This window comes from Lagenorhynchus albirostris, chromosome 2 (genome assembly GCF_949774975.1).
Source record: "Lagenorhynchus albirostris chromosome 2, mLagAlb1.1, whole genome shotgun sequence".
Lineage (NCBI taxonomy): Eukaryota > Metazoa > Chordata > Mammalia > Artiodactyla > Delphinidae > Lagenorhynchus > Lagenorhynchus albirostris.
The window spans coordinates 173,377,167-173,394,622 of NC_083096.1; the positions used below are offsets into that span (position 1 = coordinate 173,377,167).

The 17,456-nt window shown below is 53.7% G+C and overlaps 1 protein-coding gene across 1 annotated transcript in view; it reads right to left on the reverse strand.

The window, feature by feature from the left end:
- PADI1 (peptidyl arginine deiminase 1) overlaps positions 1-17,456 on the reverse strand; it is a 33,662-nt gene that overhangs the window by 4,956 nt on the left and 11,250 nt on the right. Inside the window, exons 2-14 of the mRNA XM_060142797.1 lie at positions 15,742-15,922; positions 14,573-14,642; positions 13,857-13,918; positions 12,163-12,280; positions 11,951-12,076; positions 9,800-9,972; positions 9,548-9,651; positions 8,375-8,498; positions 7,837-7,944; positions 6,235-6,386; positions 2,501-2,645; positions 1,590-1,683; positions 439-518 (exon numbers count right to left, since the gene is read on the reverse strand). Coding sequence (XP_059998780.1) covers positions 439-518; positions 1,590-1,683; positions 2,501-2,645; positions 6,235-6,386; positions 7,837-7,944; positions 8,375-8,498; positions 9,548-9,651; positions 9,800-9,972; positions 11,951-12,076; positions 12,163-12,280; positions 13,857-13,918; positions 14,573-14,642; positions 15,742-15,922 — 1,537 coding nt within the window. The remainder of the gene's footprint in view (positions 1-438; positions 519-1,589; positions 1,684-2,500; positions 2,646-6,234; positions 6,387-7,836; positions 7,945-8,374; positions 8,499-9,547; positions 9,652-9,799; positions 9,973-11,950; positions 12,077-12,162; positions 12,281-13,856; positions 13,919-14,572; positions 14,643-15,741; positions 15,923-17,456) is intronic.

A 17,456-nucleotide genomic window follows, 5' to 3' on the forward strand; every position in this document is an offset into this window, starting at 1 on the left:
CATGGGGCCTCCTCCCATCTACTGAGTAGGACTCCATGCCAGGCCTACACCAGGCACGTGGCAGGCATTAGCTCTGTCCCTTCCTGGGACCTCCTTCCACCCCATCTCCTCACCAGGTTGCCCTGATTCTCACGCACCCCAGCCCTCGCCCCTACAGGGCCCCATTTCCCCACCACATCTCTCCCATCTCCCCAGACTTCTTGGGGAACTCAATTCTACTTCCGCTGAAACCCATCATTTCCCCAGAATGGGGGCAAGATGTCCCCCACTGGACCGGCACGGCTGTGTCTCTTCCGTCAGACTGTGGGTTTCCCAAGAGCAGGGGCCCTACCCAACCCACAGGTCTCAGCAGCCCCCAGGAGAGTCAGAGGCCCAGGGCTGAACCCCTCACCCCACCCCGGCAGTTCCTGGGGCTGCTTCACCCTCCACCCCCCTCACCTGTGCATACAGGTTGTCACTCCTGAGAATTCTGTCTTCCAGTATCTCATTAATGCTTCTCTTCACCTGGTAATTTAACCCTGCAAGAGAAAGAAGACCACAGCCGGCTCAGGGAATACTGCCTGGGGCCACCTCAAGCCTGGGCTTGAAAATCCGGGCCAGGATTTTTCTCCCACCTCAGCGCCAGGGTCCGAAGCAAGGACTGAGAAAGCCAGAGACTGGAAACCCTGATGGGACCAAGCTCTGGCTGCAAGTAAATCCTGGTGATGGATTATAAACTCCTTGGGAAGGGACGCCTGAGCTCAGAGCCTGATAATAACAGAAGAGCTACCGTTATTGACACCCCCTATGCTCTAGGCCTCCTGTTATATTTATTATTGATCTCTAAAACAATGCTAGGTCAGGTTAGTTACCACCCTGCATTCAGAGAAGAGGAAATGGAGGCACTGAGAGGTTCAGAACACATCTTTGATCTCATAGCCGGCAAGTGGCAAGACCAGGATCTGAATCCAGGTCTATCTTTGCTGAAGGCTATGCCACATGCCTTCCAATGCGCCATTCCTCAGGTGAGAACACTACGATCCCCGGTGGGGAAGGGGGAGGTGCTCAAGGGGGCCAACCAGGCCCTTGGAGGGTCTGTCGATTCCCCAAGGAAGGTCCACAGAGGGGCCCCGACCACCCTCCTGGCTTCTCACCCCTCCCTCTCTTGAGCCCCTGGCCCTGCTGCTTCCTGCTTCTTAGCCCTGGGCAAGCCGCTTCCCCTCTCTGAGCCTCAGTTTTCTCCTCCATGAAAAGGGATAAGGAGAAGGGGGTGAACGATCTGATTGGGCAAGAGCATGAAAGTGTATGTACGGACAGGCACGTGGGAAGGCTCATGGCTTCCTGTTCCTTTCTTCCCCTGGGGTGTGGCCAGGAACAACCCAGTATATGGAGGAGGCCACCCAGGCTTCCATCCCTGGCCCAAGAAAGGGAGAGCCCTCATCCTTTGCTCCCATATGAAGGTGTTGGGAAAATCAGTGATGGACTCTGAGCTGAGAGCTGGCAGACAAATGGCCTGTAAGCAGAGCACAGCCACGTCAGGCATCAATGGTGCCCAGGGCTGGCAACGAGAGGGCACGGTCTGGCAGGGTGATGGGCTCACTGGCACTCACCGTCAAACTGGGCCGCCTCCCCGTAGCCCTCCTCCTTCTTCTCTTGGAACAGGTTGAGGCAAGCGATGGGGCTGGCCAGGAGCAGCCGGAAGCCCTGGCACAGAGGATGGGAGAGCAGCTCAGTGGACAGGTTCTCCCCCCATGCAGGAAACCCCAAACTCAGGAGGGGCCTGAGTTCAGAGGCCAGACTGCACATGGCAACCCCCCTCAATCCCTCCCACCAGCCACAAAGGACTGTCTGCACCTCCCCGAATCCTCCAAGCCGGTTCACACCTGCAGGCCTTTGTCCATAACCTTCTCTTTTCCTGGAAGCCCTTCCCCACTTTGTACACCAGGGAACTCAACCACTGGTCACTAGGAGGCCTCCCCTCCCAGGCTGCCTGCTCCCTGCGGGCTGTACCCTCCCTGATCGCCTCTGAAAGATGCTGAGTGGTTAACATTGCTGGTCCAGAGCCCACCGTCTTGGTCTGAATTTTACCCTACTAGTTAGTTGCCCTTCTGAGCCTCGTTTTCCTTATTTATAAAATGGGGGAAATGATAATAGTACCCACCTCATGGGGTTGCTAGAGGATTAAACGCATTAAAACACATACATCTCACAGGTGCTCAGTAAATGTTTCCAATTATTACCAGTGTCAGTCCTGGGTCTTGACTGAGAGGTCTGGATCAGAACAAACACTCAGTAAGTGTGAGAATGAGTGTATGAGAAGTGAGCGAACGAGTTCCCTCCTGGGCTCTTACCTCCTCCAGGAAGCCCCCCCTGATTAACACCACCTGGCCCAGAGGGTACCCTGACTCCAAGTTCTCTATGGACCGAGGTGGTGAGCTAGTTTCAGGTGCCTTTGCCCTATCCTGACCCATCAGGATAGGGAGGGGCAGAGGTAGCTCAGGCAGGAGGAGAGGGGATGTACCTTTTGGTCGGAGGTGGGCACGAAGCTCAGGAACTCGTCCACGTGGCCCACCCAGAGCCAGTCAGAGTAGATCTCCACGGGCGCCTGCACCTGCTGGGCCTTCAGGAAGTCGCGCACCACCTTGGCCATTCGCCGCCCACCAGACCTGGCCAGGGAGGGAAAGAGCAGGGTCACCTCGTGCGTGTTGTGTGCTGGTTCCCTGCAGGCACTTCCTGAGCCCCTCCCTGCCCTGTCAACCCTCTGAATGGGTCTTCTTTGGTCCCTGCTTCCTGGCCCCAGCGCCCAGGTGCTCCCAGGAACTCGCTGTCCATCCTGAGTATCGCCCAAGAGAGTCTGTCCCTCCCTCACCTTAGAGCATCCTCCCCAAGGCCAGAAAGGTCCTGCCACCCCTTCTTGCAGAAGAGAGTCAAATGAGAGCCCTCCATCTGCCAAAGGGAACTGAAGACCCTCATCTCAATTCCTGGGACTCAGGGAGGTTGACTCTTTACCCAAGGCACCAAGCTTTTTGTTCAAAACATGACTGGGAGCTGGCAAGCCACCCCACATCCTGCTTAGCCCAGTGTTACCCAAAGTGTGGGAATTGTTGCCCACCTCCCATGTCCCTCATTTTCTTCAGGTTTAACTCAAATGTCACCTCTTTCTCTATGTGGACTTTGGAAATAACAACCACCCCTCAACTCCTTTCCCAGCTTTATTCTTCTCTACAGCATTTGGTACTATTTGGCATACTTGATATCTTGTTTATTGCCTGGCAGCCCACTAGAATGTAAACTCCAGGAGGGCTGGGATTTTTCTCTAGGTTCACTGCTGTATCCCCAGCACCTCTTATAGAATAGCTGCTGAAAAATATTTGTGAATGATATTAAGGCTTTTGAACAGCTGTGTAAGAGTCCACAGTCTATATAACAACAAAACTAGAAGGGAGACCCAACAAGCAGTGACACAAGGCAACACTGATTTGATTCAGGGGGTGGGAATGTGGAAAATATTTTTCTTGTATTTCTGTTTATTTTAATATAATATTTTAATATTTAATATTTTAGTTTCTGTTATTTTAAGTCCCTCCTTGGGACTCTGCAGCCCTCTGCCTGGAGGCAGGGGAATGGACCAGATGTCTCCAGCCTTGAGAAGCATCAGACCTGGTCTCTGAGTCACATCAAAGCTGCCACCAGGAGGCAGAATTGTTCCAAGATCGTTTTAAATGTGGGGAGCAGAGCTTGGAGAACCCAAGATAGTAGAGAACAGAGGGGGCATTTGCTGAGCACCTGCTGTGTGCCTGCCTGAGGCTCCTCACACTGGGTGTCTTATTTAATCCCCAGGATAACCCTATTATGTACGTAAAAATGACAGGTCCATGTCATGATCTGAACTCTGCCGGACCAAGCTCTCTGACCTCATCCCCCCACACCCCCTTGTTCCCTCTGCTCCTGACCCACTGGCCTCCTTGCTGTTCCTCTAATGTCTCCAGCACATTCCTGCCTCAGACCCTTTGCACTAGTTGTTTCCACTCCCTTGCACATCTTCCTCCCAATTAGCCACATCTTTAACTGTCTCATCTCCTTCAGGGAAATGTCAGCCTCTCACCAACGCTTCTTTTACCTAACATACAAGATGATTTACTTATTTATTATGTTTGCTTATTGTCTGTTTCTCTCTTCTAGGATGTATGTAGGTTGTTTTGTTCACTGCTAAGGTCAGAAGCCAAGACAGGAACACAGGACAGCAGCCTGGATGTTAAATTTTAATTTGGGGTCCAAGGAGGAGATCTGAATTCTGACTATTCCCCTAACTTGCTGTGTGGTCCTAGGCAGTAGCTGCCCCTCCCTGAGCCTCAGGGTTCCATCTGTCTACCAAGAGCTTTGTTCCCTGTTTTCAACACAATAGCCAATGGAGTGAGGCCCAGCTCTGCTAGAGACCCCCCACACATTCCCATCCGGGGTCCTTGCTCTGAGCCTGGGATTTTCCAGAACATTTCTTTTATCCCCAGCACGGGGCCCCGAACCTGGCATATAGGAAGTCTCAATAAATAGTTATTGAATTGATAAATGAATGCATGAATTAGTGCATTCACTTCATTTATCTAAGCCTCAACTTCCTCATCTGTAAAATGGGGATAATAGTCATCTCAACCTCATAGGGCTGTTGTAAGAATTAATGGAGGTAACCTGGGTAAAGCTCCATGTTCATGGCATGTAGGTGATCAATAACTTTTATCCATTGAGTTCCAACCTACTTCAAGGCACATCCACTGCCAGGGGTCCAGCTAAATAATACCCAAGCATTCGGAAGTTGGTTAATGTGAATCCTTTATCCCCAGTAACGGCTATTATATAGCTAGGACAGGGATTTTTTTATAAGCCCATTTCACCGAGGAGGACACTGAGGGATGACGTATAAAATAATTTGCCCATTTAATAATGTATCTTTGTCACCTGATGTATCCCTAGTACCTTCATCAGTGCCTGGCACATGGTAGGCATGCAATAAATATTTCTAAATGAATTAATCAAGCACCTACTATGTTCCAGGCCCTGTGGTAGGCACTAGTTAGATGATGTACCCCAAATCATGTAGCCAATAAGTGGCAGAGGCAGGACTCGAACCCAAATCCGTTAGATAGCAAAGTCTGTGCTCGTTCTTGCCAGATCCCTCCTGGAAGCACAGAATGACTGCCCAGCGGTCCCAAGGCCCTTCTGCCCCCAGAGCTGTGGGCAGGATCCAGCCCCAGAGTAGTTCTGCACATGAGTCAGCAGCAAGGTGAGTGCACTCCTCTTGTCCTGGCCAACCTCAGCCCCGGGTACCCAGCCTGGGCACCCGGCTTCATGCCTGGGGTTGGTGCCAGGAAGCCTCACCTCACCTGATCCAGAGCCATGAGGCCACCAAGGTCACCACATGAGCCTGGGTAAACTTCCCAGGACTGCCTGGCTGCTCTGGGCCCAAGACCAGATAGCCAGGGCTTGGGGACGCAAGCTGGGGCACGCCTGGGCTCCATGCCAACCCCACACAAACCGGAAGGCAAACTCCAGGGCCTGGGGTGGGCTTAATTTTTAGGCAGGAAGCAGGGGATCGCACTAGCATCCCTGTGCTACACACCCCATTCTTCGACTGCCCACAGGCTGGGTGGGGACCCACTAGGGAGATTTAGCAGATGCTGTCATCTGCTGTCATCTGTCTGAGCCCTAAACCCTAAATACCTTGTTTCCTCCTAGATGACAGCTGTCCAGGTAGGACCTGTCAAGTTACCTCTGTCACCCTGGTATCCTGACCTGCAGCCTTGTGGTGATGGCTGCACCCTTTCTAGCTGTTGCCAGGACAACAGCTATTTTGATGTCCTCACTGGAGAGGTCAACGGATCCAACTCCTACTTCTGCCCTGGATGACACGTGACCTCCCTGCTCTTCTGATGTTTCAAAAGAAGTCAGAAATCTGGCTTTTTATATGAAGGCTCCTGATACATGTATATTTAATGTTGGTGACGAATTATGCTCATAAAATACTAGGCAGGGCAAAAGACCGTGGGCCAATAGTTTGTTTTTTCCTAAGATTCTGTGATCTTTCCTGTGACCTGTGATCCTAGGACTCTATTCCAGGATTCTGTGCAGGAACTTAAGACCACTTTTCAGACTGGAGAATTGTGTTTGCGGTGGAGGCAGGGGGTGTTGGAGAGTGGCTGCTGCCTTGGGGCCCCCGGGCCCTCCCGTGACCTCCACCACCCTCCTGCCCTGGTTTCTCACTTGGGGAAGCTGCTACCAATGAGGATTCGGCCCAGCGGGTACTCCTTGCCCCCCACTGTGACTGGAGGGCTGATGTCCAGGTTGCCGAAGGAGTCGAGGCCAGAAACACCAGCGAACTGCGTTTCCCGGATGACATATCCAAAGTCGGGACCCTAGGGGAAAACCATCGAGAGCTCTAACCATCAGTTAGAAAAGGAAGAGACGGCTCTTGGGGCAGGGGAGCGAGGGGTGCTCCTGGGGGAATCCCAATCCCTGAAAAACAACCACTATTCACTTTTCACACATCCTCCCGGTGCCCTGAGCCTCGTGCTGTTAAAGCCGAAGCCAATAACAGAACAATAACTAGAAAATCCCTGACTGTTTGGAAAGGAGGCAACATACTTCTGAAGAACCCACGGGTCAAAGAAGAAATCAAAGGGGAGGTTACACAGTATTTTGAAGTGAAAGGTAAAAACCACACAGCACGTTAAAACTTGAGGGGATGCCGGTAAGGCTGCACTTCTAGGGAATTGCCGCAGCTCTAAACACATATATCAAGAAGAGAAAGGGTTGAAAAATCTTAGCTTCCGTTTCCAGCTAGGAAAAGAACAGCAAATTAAACCTAAAGAAAGTAGAAGGAAGGAAATGATAAAGACAGAGCAGAGAACAGTGGAAAAGGCACTGGCCAGGTCAAGCCCAGGGCTTGGGGTCAGGCCCTTTGTTGATGCAGACTCACCCCACAGAGCTCACTGTCACCTCCCCAGGGACTCTTCCCTGATCCCTCCAGGCTGGGGTAAATGTCCTTGCTCTGTGTGCCCATGAGTTCCTGGACCTTCCCCATCATATCCCCCACCAGACCCTGGCATTGTCCTGGAGGTGGGGGACAGGGGCCAGTAAACAGGCAGAGACGTGAGTTCTGGGACCCAGACCCACCTCAAAAGGCAGGTTAGACTAGCGGTAAAGTTCAGGGGCCGCGGAGGCAGCCCCTCTGGTTTTGGTGCCACTGCTAACTAGCTGTGTGGCCTAGGGTAAGTTGCTTAACCTCTCTGAGCCTCAGTAAAGAGGGAATAATAATATCCATAGGAGTATGGATATCCATACTTATCCATAGGAATCCACGTGGATTAAATGAGCAACTGTGTAAAGCTAGGAGGGAGGGCCTGGAACTCAGGACATGGCTGCTGGAGTGGCTCCTGTCGCCCTCCTGTGTGTAGAAGCAGCATTGTGCCTGGCACACAGTAGGCGTTCAGAAAACATTCGTTACCTGAAGAGAGGACCTGGCTCACAAAAGCAAGAGCCATGAGGGCTCACTAAGGGTGCGTTGCCCTCAAAAGGCAGTTTGGTTTCCCCAGAGCTGACTCCTTTGTTCACTCCCCCTTGGGGGAAAGGAAGGACCCCAAGGAGGACTTTGCTGGCCTGTCCCTCCCAGAACAGGGGTGATTTGCATGAGATTTGCATTTCATTTACATATTCCTCCCAAACCTCCCACTAACTCCCCATTTGCCAGAACCCACCACCTGTGTCCTTTTGTAGCCCCTAAAGACTAGGACCAGGCAAGAATGACTGGAGAATCCTATAGGAGGAGCCACCCACGGTTTCCCCACTCTGCTCTTTGCCGCATACCAGGATCCTCTTATAAGGGAAATACTTCAGGCCTCTGTCTCGGGGGGAGTCAAAGACCACCGGGAAGGATTTGTGAGGCGCCTCGATGTAGCCAAACTCCATCTCGTCCTGGGAGGGGAGAGAAAAAGACCACAGGGACTGCCTCAGTATAGTATTAAGAATGGGTTAATCCCCCCAGGACCGGGGCGGGGCAGGGCAGGACAGTGGGTCTTCCCCAAGACCTGGAGGGTGCAGGGGCCAGGAAACAGCGGTGGAGTGAGGGCTCTCAGGACCGCAGCCAGAGGAGGACTCTGCCTGGGACCAGAGCACTTGGAGGGAAGCGGGAGACACTGGGGCGACGCAGGCAGAGGCGGGGGGGGTGTTCCCCTAGACTGCATGCCCCCCACCCTAAGTCCTGGCACCCAGGCCGGCCTGGCTTCTCTAGGGAAACGGAGGCCAGTAGGAGGCTGCGCAGGCCAGCTTTCCCAAAGCCAGTGTAAAGGACGGGGTTCAGGCCTCCCGGGCTGCCCTCCTCTCCCGGGATCGCTCCCGCACCCACCTGGATCCAGCGGTCATTCCGATTCTCAGGCCAAGGGCAGACGATCAGCTTGCAGTTGGCTTTCAACGCCAGGTCAGATATGTCTTTCAGAAACTTCTCATTTGAGCCATGGGAGTCTAAGACACTGCAGAACACAGGGAGAGGGGAGCGAAATAATGACTGTTGACTGTGGCCTTGGCCTCAGGGCCGGGGGGCAGGGGGTAGATGGGGTGGCCTTGGTGTGGTCTGTGCTAGGCCCCGTGTGGACCCTGGGCACAGGGGTTCAAACCCAGTCTCTGCACTAGAGAGATTCATGGGCTAATGACAGAGACAGATAATGTCCCCAGATCACATCGGTGGCAGGTGCAAGGGGAGGGACAGGCCCGGGGCTGTGGAGCCCGAAGGCAGGGCACCATAAGTCCTGGAGAAGGTGACTGGGGACTGAATGTCACTGGTTAAGGTGGTAGTGAGGGGCAGGTAGCCCCGTCTCCTCCTGTTTCTCACAACTGGCCTAAACAAAGGAGTCAGGGTGGTGTTAGTGAGCAAACAGAAAGAAAGAGTGCCCTTCCGAACACCTGGGCCCAGCTCAGCAGAGCAAACCTGTTTGGCCACACCCTTCCTGGCCTTTTGACTTATGTTCCAAGTCATCTATGGCCCTTTCCAGTGGTCCGACCTCTGAGGCAGAGGCCCGGAGTAGCCTTGCCAATCCAGGCTCACCTGCCCATCAAGGGGCCTGACAAGGATTCTGAGAGATGGCAGAAGGACCAGGGACCCGGGTTGGGCCGGAGCTCACAGAGGAGCTTGGAGTTTGGGTCCCGAGTTCTCTGCAGGCCCAGGAGTACACCCACATCTGAGCAAGGCTGGGTCTCCTGCAGCTGCCAGCAGTCTGAACGGGGCCTGGCCCCACTGCCTGGAATAAATCCTAGATGTTCTGGGGCTGCTACCTGCAGGACACGGTAGGGCAGGTGTGCTGGACTTGAGTCATTGACCTCAGCCAGGGCCTTAGCTGCTCAGAGCAGGTGGGGCTGACAGGCCCAAGCCAGCCTGCTGCTATCCTGTTCCCAGCTTGTGTCCGTGGGTGCCTGCAATGAATCCGTCCAGTATGAGTGCAGGGCCAAGCCTGGTACGGCATTCTGTTCCTATCTCTATGAGTCCAGAGACGGTGGGAGAGCTGCAGGAGGGGCGAGGCCTCACCTGCACACATACACCTCCAGGGGGCACTGGGTGTTGGGGGTCATGATCCAGGGGGCCATGCGGAAGGTCACGGTGTCTGTGAAGTAGGGCACCTCAGGCAGGGTCTGGGGGGAAAATGAGGACTCAGTGGGCCCTGCAGGGAGCCCCATCAGGCTTCAAGATCCCACAGCCCCCAGCCTCCCAGTCCTGGAGCCTCCACGCTGGTCCCTGAAGCCCCTCATCCCCTATCATGGCCCCCAGCGCCATACATACCTTGGTGTCCACCAGGCTGACGCTGAGAGAGACCAGCCCCAAGAAATCAGCGTCGGGAAAGGTGAGCCCCTCCACGTAGAAGCTGATCTTCCGTTCCCCCGGATGCCGCTCCACTTCGTAGTACAGCTGCTGGGGCCCCAGCACCTGCTTGTAGTCTGAGAGAGAATTCCCACCTAGGGGGAACCAGAGTCAGCACTGGGGGCCCAGTGCTGGGACAGGGGTGTGGGGCTGCGAGGATGTGAGGACAGGAAACCCAAGGCCAGGAATGTAGAGGCGGAACCACCTTTGTGTTAGATCTACTTGGACTCCTCCAGCTCTGCCATGTGCAAGCTGTGTGACCTCAGCTCAATGACTCAGCCTCTCTGAGCCTCAGTTCCTCATCTGTAAAATGGGCTAATATTACATTTCTCATGCGGTCAGCGTAAGCTTTAAACTAGATAAGGAAGTAAAAGCATCTGGCACGAAAGATGAAAACAACCTAAATGTCCATCAACGGATGAATGGATAAACAAAATGTAATATGTCCCTATGCTGGCATGTTATTCATCCATAAAAAGGAATGAAGTATTGATACATGCGACAGCACAGATGAACCTTGACATTATACTAGGTGAAAGAAGCCCGACACAAAAGGCCTCATATCGTATCATTCCATTTGTACCAGATGCGCAGAATCGGTACATCCACAGGGACAGAAAACAGATTAGCTGTCGCCTAGGGCTGGGGGTTAGGGGATGGGGAGTGACTGCTAATAAGTACAGGCCTTTATTTTGGGGTGATGAAAATGTCTTAGAGCTAGAAATTTTGTGGCAGTTACCCAACATTGAGAATGTACTCAATGTCACTGAATTGTTCACTTTAAAAATGGTTAATTTGGGGACTCCCCTGGTGGTGCAGAGGTTAAGAATCCGCCCGCCAATGCAGGGGACACAGGTTTGGGCCCTGGTCTGGGAAGATCCCACATGCCGTGGAGCAACTAAGCCTGTGCACCACAGCTACTGAGCCCATGCTCTAGAGCCTGTGCGCCACAACTACTGAGCCCACGTGCCACAAACACTGAAGCCCACGCGCCTAGAGCCCGTGCTCTGCAACAAGAGAAACCACTGCAGTGAGAAGCCCGCTCACCACAACGAAGAGTAGCCCCCGCTCGCCGCAACTAGAGAAAGCCCGCGCCCCTCAACAAAGACCCAATGCAGCCAAAAATAAATAAATTTATAAAAAAATAAAGTAAATAAAATAAAATGGTTAATTTTATGTTATGTGAATTTCATCTCAAATTTTTAAAAAATCGCCTGGCACATAGTAGTTCTGGCCCGTAGCCTTTTCCCTTCCCCTGAGGGTTGTCTGGGAAGCGCCACCCTGGCATGCTCTTACAGCATGAAATGTTGTCAGCTCACTTACGGAGACTTCGCTTATGTTCTGGTATCACAGTAAGTGTTTCCAAGCTGGACTCCTGGGTAACCTTCCACCATTGGAACATTCTGGTCCCTGCCAGGCTCATTTAGCTGGGACAAGCTCTGAGTCAGTTTGAACAGAGGAGGATGAAGAGGAAGAAGGAAGGGGCAGGAGAGGTCTCTTGTGATTTATGAAAATGAGTAAGGGCACCTCAGGGTTAAGGATTAGTGTTTCTGCCAGGTTTTTTTGTTTGTTTGTTTGTTTTTTTAATCCACAGACTTTGATTAATAAACTGTCAGAACAACTGGATTCTGAAGGCAAGCCTGGGCCTCAGCTGTGCTAGTCCCTGCCTCCACCCCACCCAGCCTGGACACTGCTGTTTTACATCAAGAACTCATTCCATGCTAACCGACCAGAGGAAGGATGGGCTCAGGAGAAAGGGCAAGGGTAGTGGAAAGAGGGGCTTTGGTGCCCAAGAGACTGGCTTTGAATGCTTGCTCCATCCCCAACTGGTTGTGTGACCTTAGGGCAGTGAATTCACATGTCTGAGCCTCAGTTTTCCCCTCTGTAAAATGGGTCTAGTTTGGGAACCTCTTTCTTGGGCGATACGTCGTGTCCTGATGGAGTGGCTGTTTGTAAGTGGTAGTGAGAGTCACAAAATGATGATGGAAGGAGAGAGAGAGGTGGATAAGAGAAGAATGGTTTGGGAAGCAGAAGATGGAGCAGGAAGGGAAGAGATCCCTCCAGGCCACTCACCCCTAGCGCAGAAGACCGCCATTCTCCTGGAATCAGAAAACGGCACGTTCAAGACCAGCTTGTGGCTGTCAAAGAGCTCATCAGGGCCATCGCAGCTCAGCACCATTGGGGCCATGTCCTGCAGGTCTGGAGAGAGGGGTGCCCATGAGACAATCTTGCTCCATCCCACACCATCACCCTGGACAACGCCATACACCCCTTCTGTTGCTCACCATCCAGTGATGTCAGCTGGGTGCTGATGAGGTCGATCTCCCTGGACCTGAAACTATCCCGGTCACAGTTCACCAGCAGGATAGCCCCATAGCCCTCAGGGCCCCAGCGCCAGGTTTTCTGTGGCAAAGCAAGAGGCCTTAGGATCAGTGGGACCCAGGGGTCTCTGAGAAGGGGTTCTGGACATGGCTAGAGCTGTCTGCTTTGTTAACTTGGAGACTTTTGTATTCTGGGTTTGTTTAAAGATTTATAGAGGGATCATAGATTTGGGGAATGGAGTTCCAGGTCCCTACACCCAGAGCCACTCCACGCTTGTGCAGTGAACAACTTGAACAATAGCTCCTCCCAGCCATCAGACTGGAAGAGGAAGGGAGATGGTGCCAAACCCAGAAATGGCCTTTGCCAGTCTGCTGAGCTTTGGTCCTGCCAGCAGACTAAGACTGTCTCGCCCTGACCTTGATGGGGCTGGAGAATTCCTGGGAGACTCTCCCCATGCCAGTCCTCTCCTGGGGCCTGTCCCACAGTTTTCTCTGACTTTCACTTGAGATCCTGCAGGTCCTGCAAGATAGTCTGAGCAGAGAGGTGGGGAAGATGGCTGGAACCCTGCCTCTGTGATCAAAGCTCTTCCTGATGTGCTTCTCTTTTTTTCTTTTAATTTATTTGCTTATTTATTTTGGCTGTGCTGGGTCTCAGTTGCGGCACACAGGATCTTTGTTGCGGCATGTGGGATCTTTAGTTGCAGCATACATGCTTCTTATTTGCGGCATGCGGACTCTTAGTTGCGGCATGCATGTGGGATCTAGTTCCCCGACCAGGGTTGGAACCCCAGGCCCCCTGCATTGGGAGTGCAGAGTCTTACCCACTGGACCACCGGGGAAGTCCCCTTCCTGACGTGCTTCTACTTCATCCCCACCAGACTCTGCAAGGCAGGGCTTATCTTCCCCATTTCACAGAAGAGGGAAAAGAGGCTCTGGGGTGTGAACCCCAAGTCACATAGATGGGATTCAAACTTGGGTCTGGGGGACCTCCCAGGACCACTGCTAACTTATATGGCACTCTTGTTCACCCCCCTGGGTAGATGCTTCTCTGTACCGGCGCCCAAGACATGATTTATATCATAGGCCCCACCCGCCACCTTGCCCAAGCAACCTTGTGCAGTGAACACTCTGCACAGCCATCTATGGCAGCCCTACCCCATCTTGTCCACAAAGTCTTCTATATGATTCAGGCTTCCTCTGTGGGGTCTTTCCCTGCAAATCATGTCTTCTACCCTCCCAGGATGGCTTTCAGATACATCCGGTGGGATAATGCCTTGAGCCCACCCCATCTTCGTCCTCACTCTTCACGATCTGTCAGTCACTTGACAAGTCACCTACCATGCTTGGGGGTCCAAATACAGCCCAGGAAATAGAAAAGGCCTCAAGAAAAAGAACTAATCCCAGTTCTAAGGTGGCACAAGAGAGACCCAGAGAGGGTAAGCTGTTTTCCAGGAGTCACACAGCATGTTGATCACACAGTGTAAGTTAAGGCCCGTTCATGCTGATTTGGGAGTCCTCAGATGGCTTCCCTATACTGTTGGATACCACAGACCCTAGGAATCCATCACCCTTCTGGAGGAAGAGCCCACTCCACCCCAGGACCACCCCCAGGTTTGCCTGTCAACTCTGCCATCTTGGGGTAACCAGGAGAGTCCCACCTTGTCACCGTGGCTCCTCTTCACCTTGCCCGTGCGGCCCGTGTCGACGTCGAGGGAGATGTCTGCAAAGAGATGTAGAGGGACAACAGGGCTCCCCAGGCCCACCCTCGCACCATAACGTCCAGGCCGGGGCAAGCTTCGGCCCCTCCACAAGCCCTTGGGAACCAGGAAGCCCTGTTCTGGGGACCACACCCAACACCTGAGAGACCCTTGTGGCAGCCCCGTGTGGTTCTGGGTGTTGGAGGGACCCAAGGCTCTGGCTCTTGAATTTTTGACTCATCTATGTGGGCTGAATTGCTAGCTCTTGGGGGCCCTGGCTCTGGAGGTCGGGATCAGGCCTGAGGTTCTAGGTGCTGCTTCTGCAGTTCTCAGGGCCAGCTGCCGGGGTCTGGCCCAAGGTAGCGTGTGGCTCTCCATGGTTTAGTGATGTCTTGAAGTTCCAGTGAGTGTGATAGGCAGACTCTGGATGAAGGAGGCCTATTGTTGGTCTAGCTGGTGACCCATGGGCAGTGCAGTTTCCAGATTCTTATGGCCCTAAGTATGGCCGGGACTCCACCCCTGAGGCTCTAGAGTGGATGAACCACCTCTGAAGAAGCCAAGCTCCTCGATGGGGGAGGAAGATGTCCATGGGCCTTGCACTTGGGGGCTCCCCTAAGACCCTCAAGCAGTCAGCATGGAGGGGTGGTTGTACGGAGAGCCAGGGAGGTGGGACTTACCGGCGCCAGTGAGGTAGAGGACACTGTGGCCCAGGGCAGCCTTCTGAAGCCCGAAGTAGGAGACTTGCACCTGTGGGGACATGGTCAGTCCTAAGCCAGCACAGCCACCCCTTCAGAAATGGCTGTGACAGGGGGCGTTAGGGGACACTCCGGCGGCCCTGCTTAGAGGTAGGGGAGGCATGGGGGTCCCAGCTACTCCCTGCTGCTGAAGGCCCAAGGCCCACGGGCTCCCGGCTTGGATCCACAGCCCCCTTCTCCAGCTGGAGAGGCTGGGATGCCTCCTCAGCTCCCAGGGCTGGGCTGAGGGGCGAGGAGGGCCAGATGGGGTGCAGGAGGATCCCAGAGGGAGCAGCTGGGCCCTCAGGAACCCATGGGGATGTCAGAGAGAAAGAATGAGGGAAGGGACAGCTGTCACTAGGGACAGGCAAGTTATTCAACCTCTCTAAGCCTCTGTTTCTTCATCTGTAAAATGGGAACAATGACCACCCCCCACCCCCACCCCACAGTAGCAGCCCAAGCTCACAGAGCTTTCCCCATGCCCCAGAACCCATGGCCAGGGCTCCACCCAGGCCATCTCAGTGAGCCCCCAGGATGACCCCAGTAGATGGGGCTCAGAGGTAGGATTTGAGCTCCAGGGCCCCTACTCTCAACAGCTGCACAGTCTCCACCTTTTTGGTGTCGTTGGAGAAAAGGCTGAATCAATGAATCAGGGGTCACTGTGTATGTGGTGGGTGCCTGAGGGTGAGTAAGAAGGGTATCCTCTGTGAAAGAGAAGGCTTCCTGCTTCCTTAGGTGGGAGACACACACCCTGGTACGTACCTGTGTCCACGTGCATGCATGTGTGTGTGGGTGCTGCCGAGAACTCCTGTCTGCACAGGAGTGGGGGGCTTGTTTGGGGTCTGTGCGGAGCTGTGTTAAAGCGGGTGTTTGTGAATTTGAGGGGGTGAGCAGGAAGGCTGTGCTGTTACGGGAGCACCCGTGTATGTGTGCATGCCACGTTGGGGCATTGGGGTGGGTTTGCATCTTTGGGTGTCGGTTGGGTTGTATCAGGATGTGTCGCGTGGATGTGGGTGGCAAAGCCTTGTGGGGTTTGGTTGAGTGGGGGTGATGTGTGAACGGGGTGTGCTTTGTGGGGGGCTCTTACCTTCTGTGGGGAAGTAGCCTCTTACCTCGAGATCGTTTAAAGCCTTACTGGCTGTGTCCACAGATACGATCACATCCACGCCGGCATTCAGGGGCCAGTAGGCCTTACCTGTGGGCTCTGTCACCCGTGCTGTGTTGTAGACCGTGAAGACCTCCACCCCGGAGCTCCCAGAGACACTGAAGGTCTCAGCACCCTTGGGCACATCGCTGATAGAAAGGAGAGAGGAGAGCATCCGGGGGCTCAGGAGAGAGACCAGTGGGGTAGTGGGCTGGGGCTACCCGGCTATGCAACGGCACCCCCTAACAGCTGGAGTGGGGAGCGGCGGGGGGTGAGGGGCCCACTGGCCGGGAGACCAACCTGGTTGGGCCCCAGGGCTCCATCCCAGCTCTCCACTGATTTCCACATGACCCACCCTGGGCACGTCGTCCCTGGGCCTCAGTCTCCCCAGCTGCAACATGAAGGGCTTGGAGCAGAGCAGTGGCTGTTGAGCTCTGTTTTAGTGGCAGAGCCCTTTCAGTGGACCTCGCGCGCGGAACCCCAGACAGAAGAAGGACAAAAGGGAGCTGGGGGTGGTGCCGAGCCACGGTGTTTAACCCTTCCACCCCCACCGTGGTCCCTGAGGCTCCAGAGAGCAGAGACTGAAAACCTCTGGACATCCTCAGTCCCCCACCTCCCCCAAAGCTTCCTGTTTTTATGCTTCCAAATTCTCTAACCCAACAAGAAATCCATTTGAGAGCACCTCTCACCTCCTCCACTGCCACCCCTGCACCCACCTAGAGTGCTGGGCAGCTTCGTAAGCCCACCTGTGCCCGCTCCAGCCTGTTCCCCACTCAGAACAGATCACGTTGCTCTTATGCTCGAAAACAACGGTTCCCATCACGCACAGCGAATCCTCACAATGGCATAAAAAGCCCCTCCCGATTTGCCCTCTGCCCCCCCCCGGGAACCTCCTCCACCCCACTAGGCTCAGTCCTCACTCACTCTGCTCAAGCCACACTGACCTTCCTGATGTTCCATGAAGCTGCCAGGCTGTCCTGCCTTAGGACCTTGGCACTGGCCGTTTCCTCTGCATAAAATGCTCTTCCCCCAGATATCCACAAGGCTCACTCCTTTACCTTCTTCAGGGCTCTGCTTAAGTGTCACCTTCTCAGTGAGCACCCCCCGCCCATCACTCTATTTAATGCTACACCTTGTCCCACCTTCTCCCACACTCTCCTTATCCCTGCCACTCTGCTCTGATTCTTTTTTGTTTGTTTGCTTGTTTGTTTTTAACATCTTTACTGGAGTATAATTGCTTTACAATGTTGTGTTAGTTTCTGCTATATAACAAAGTGAATCAGCTATATGTATACATATATCCCCCAACCCCTCCCTCTTGTGTCTCCCTCCCACCCTCCCTATCCCACCCCTCTAGGTGGTCACAAAGCTCTGTCTGCTCTGATTCTTAATCATACTGTTAGGTATTGTCCGTCTCTCCTGCTAGAAGGTCAGGGAGTTTTGTCTGCTTTGCTCATTGCTATCTCCCAGCACCTATAACAGTGTCTGGTGTGTGGTCAGTCTCATAAACACTTGTTAAATGAATGAATGGATTCAGTTGCCCCTAGTCTGCAGGGGGATTCAGGCCCATCTGCACCCAGTGGTACAGAGCTTGACTGAGGCCATACCCTGCAAATTTCTCCCCATCTACCTGATATACCACATCCACCCAATACCCCAGAGCTCTGGGCTCCAGAAAGGGGG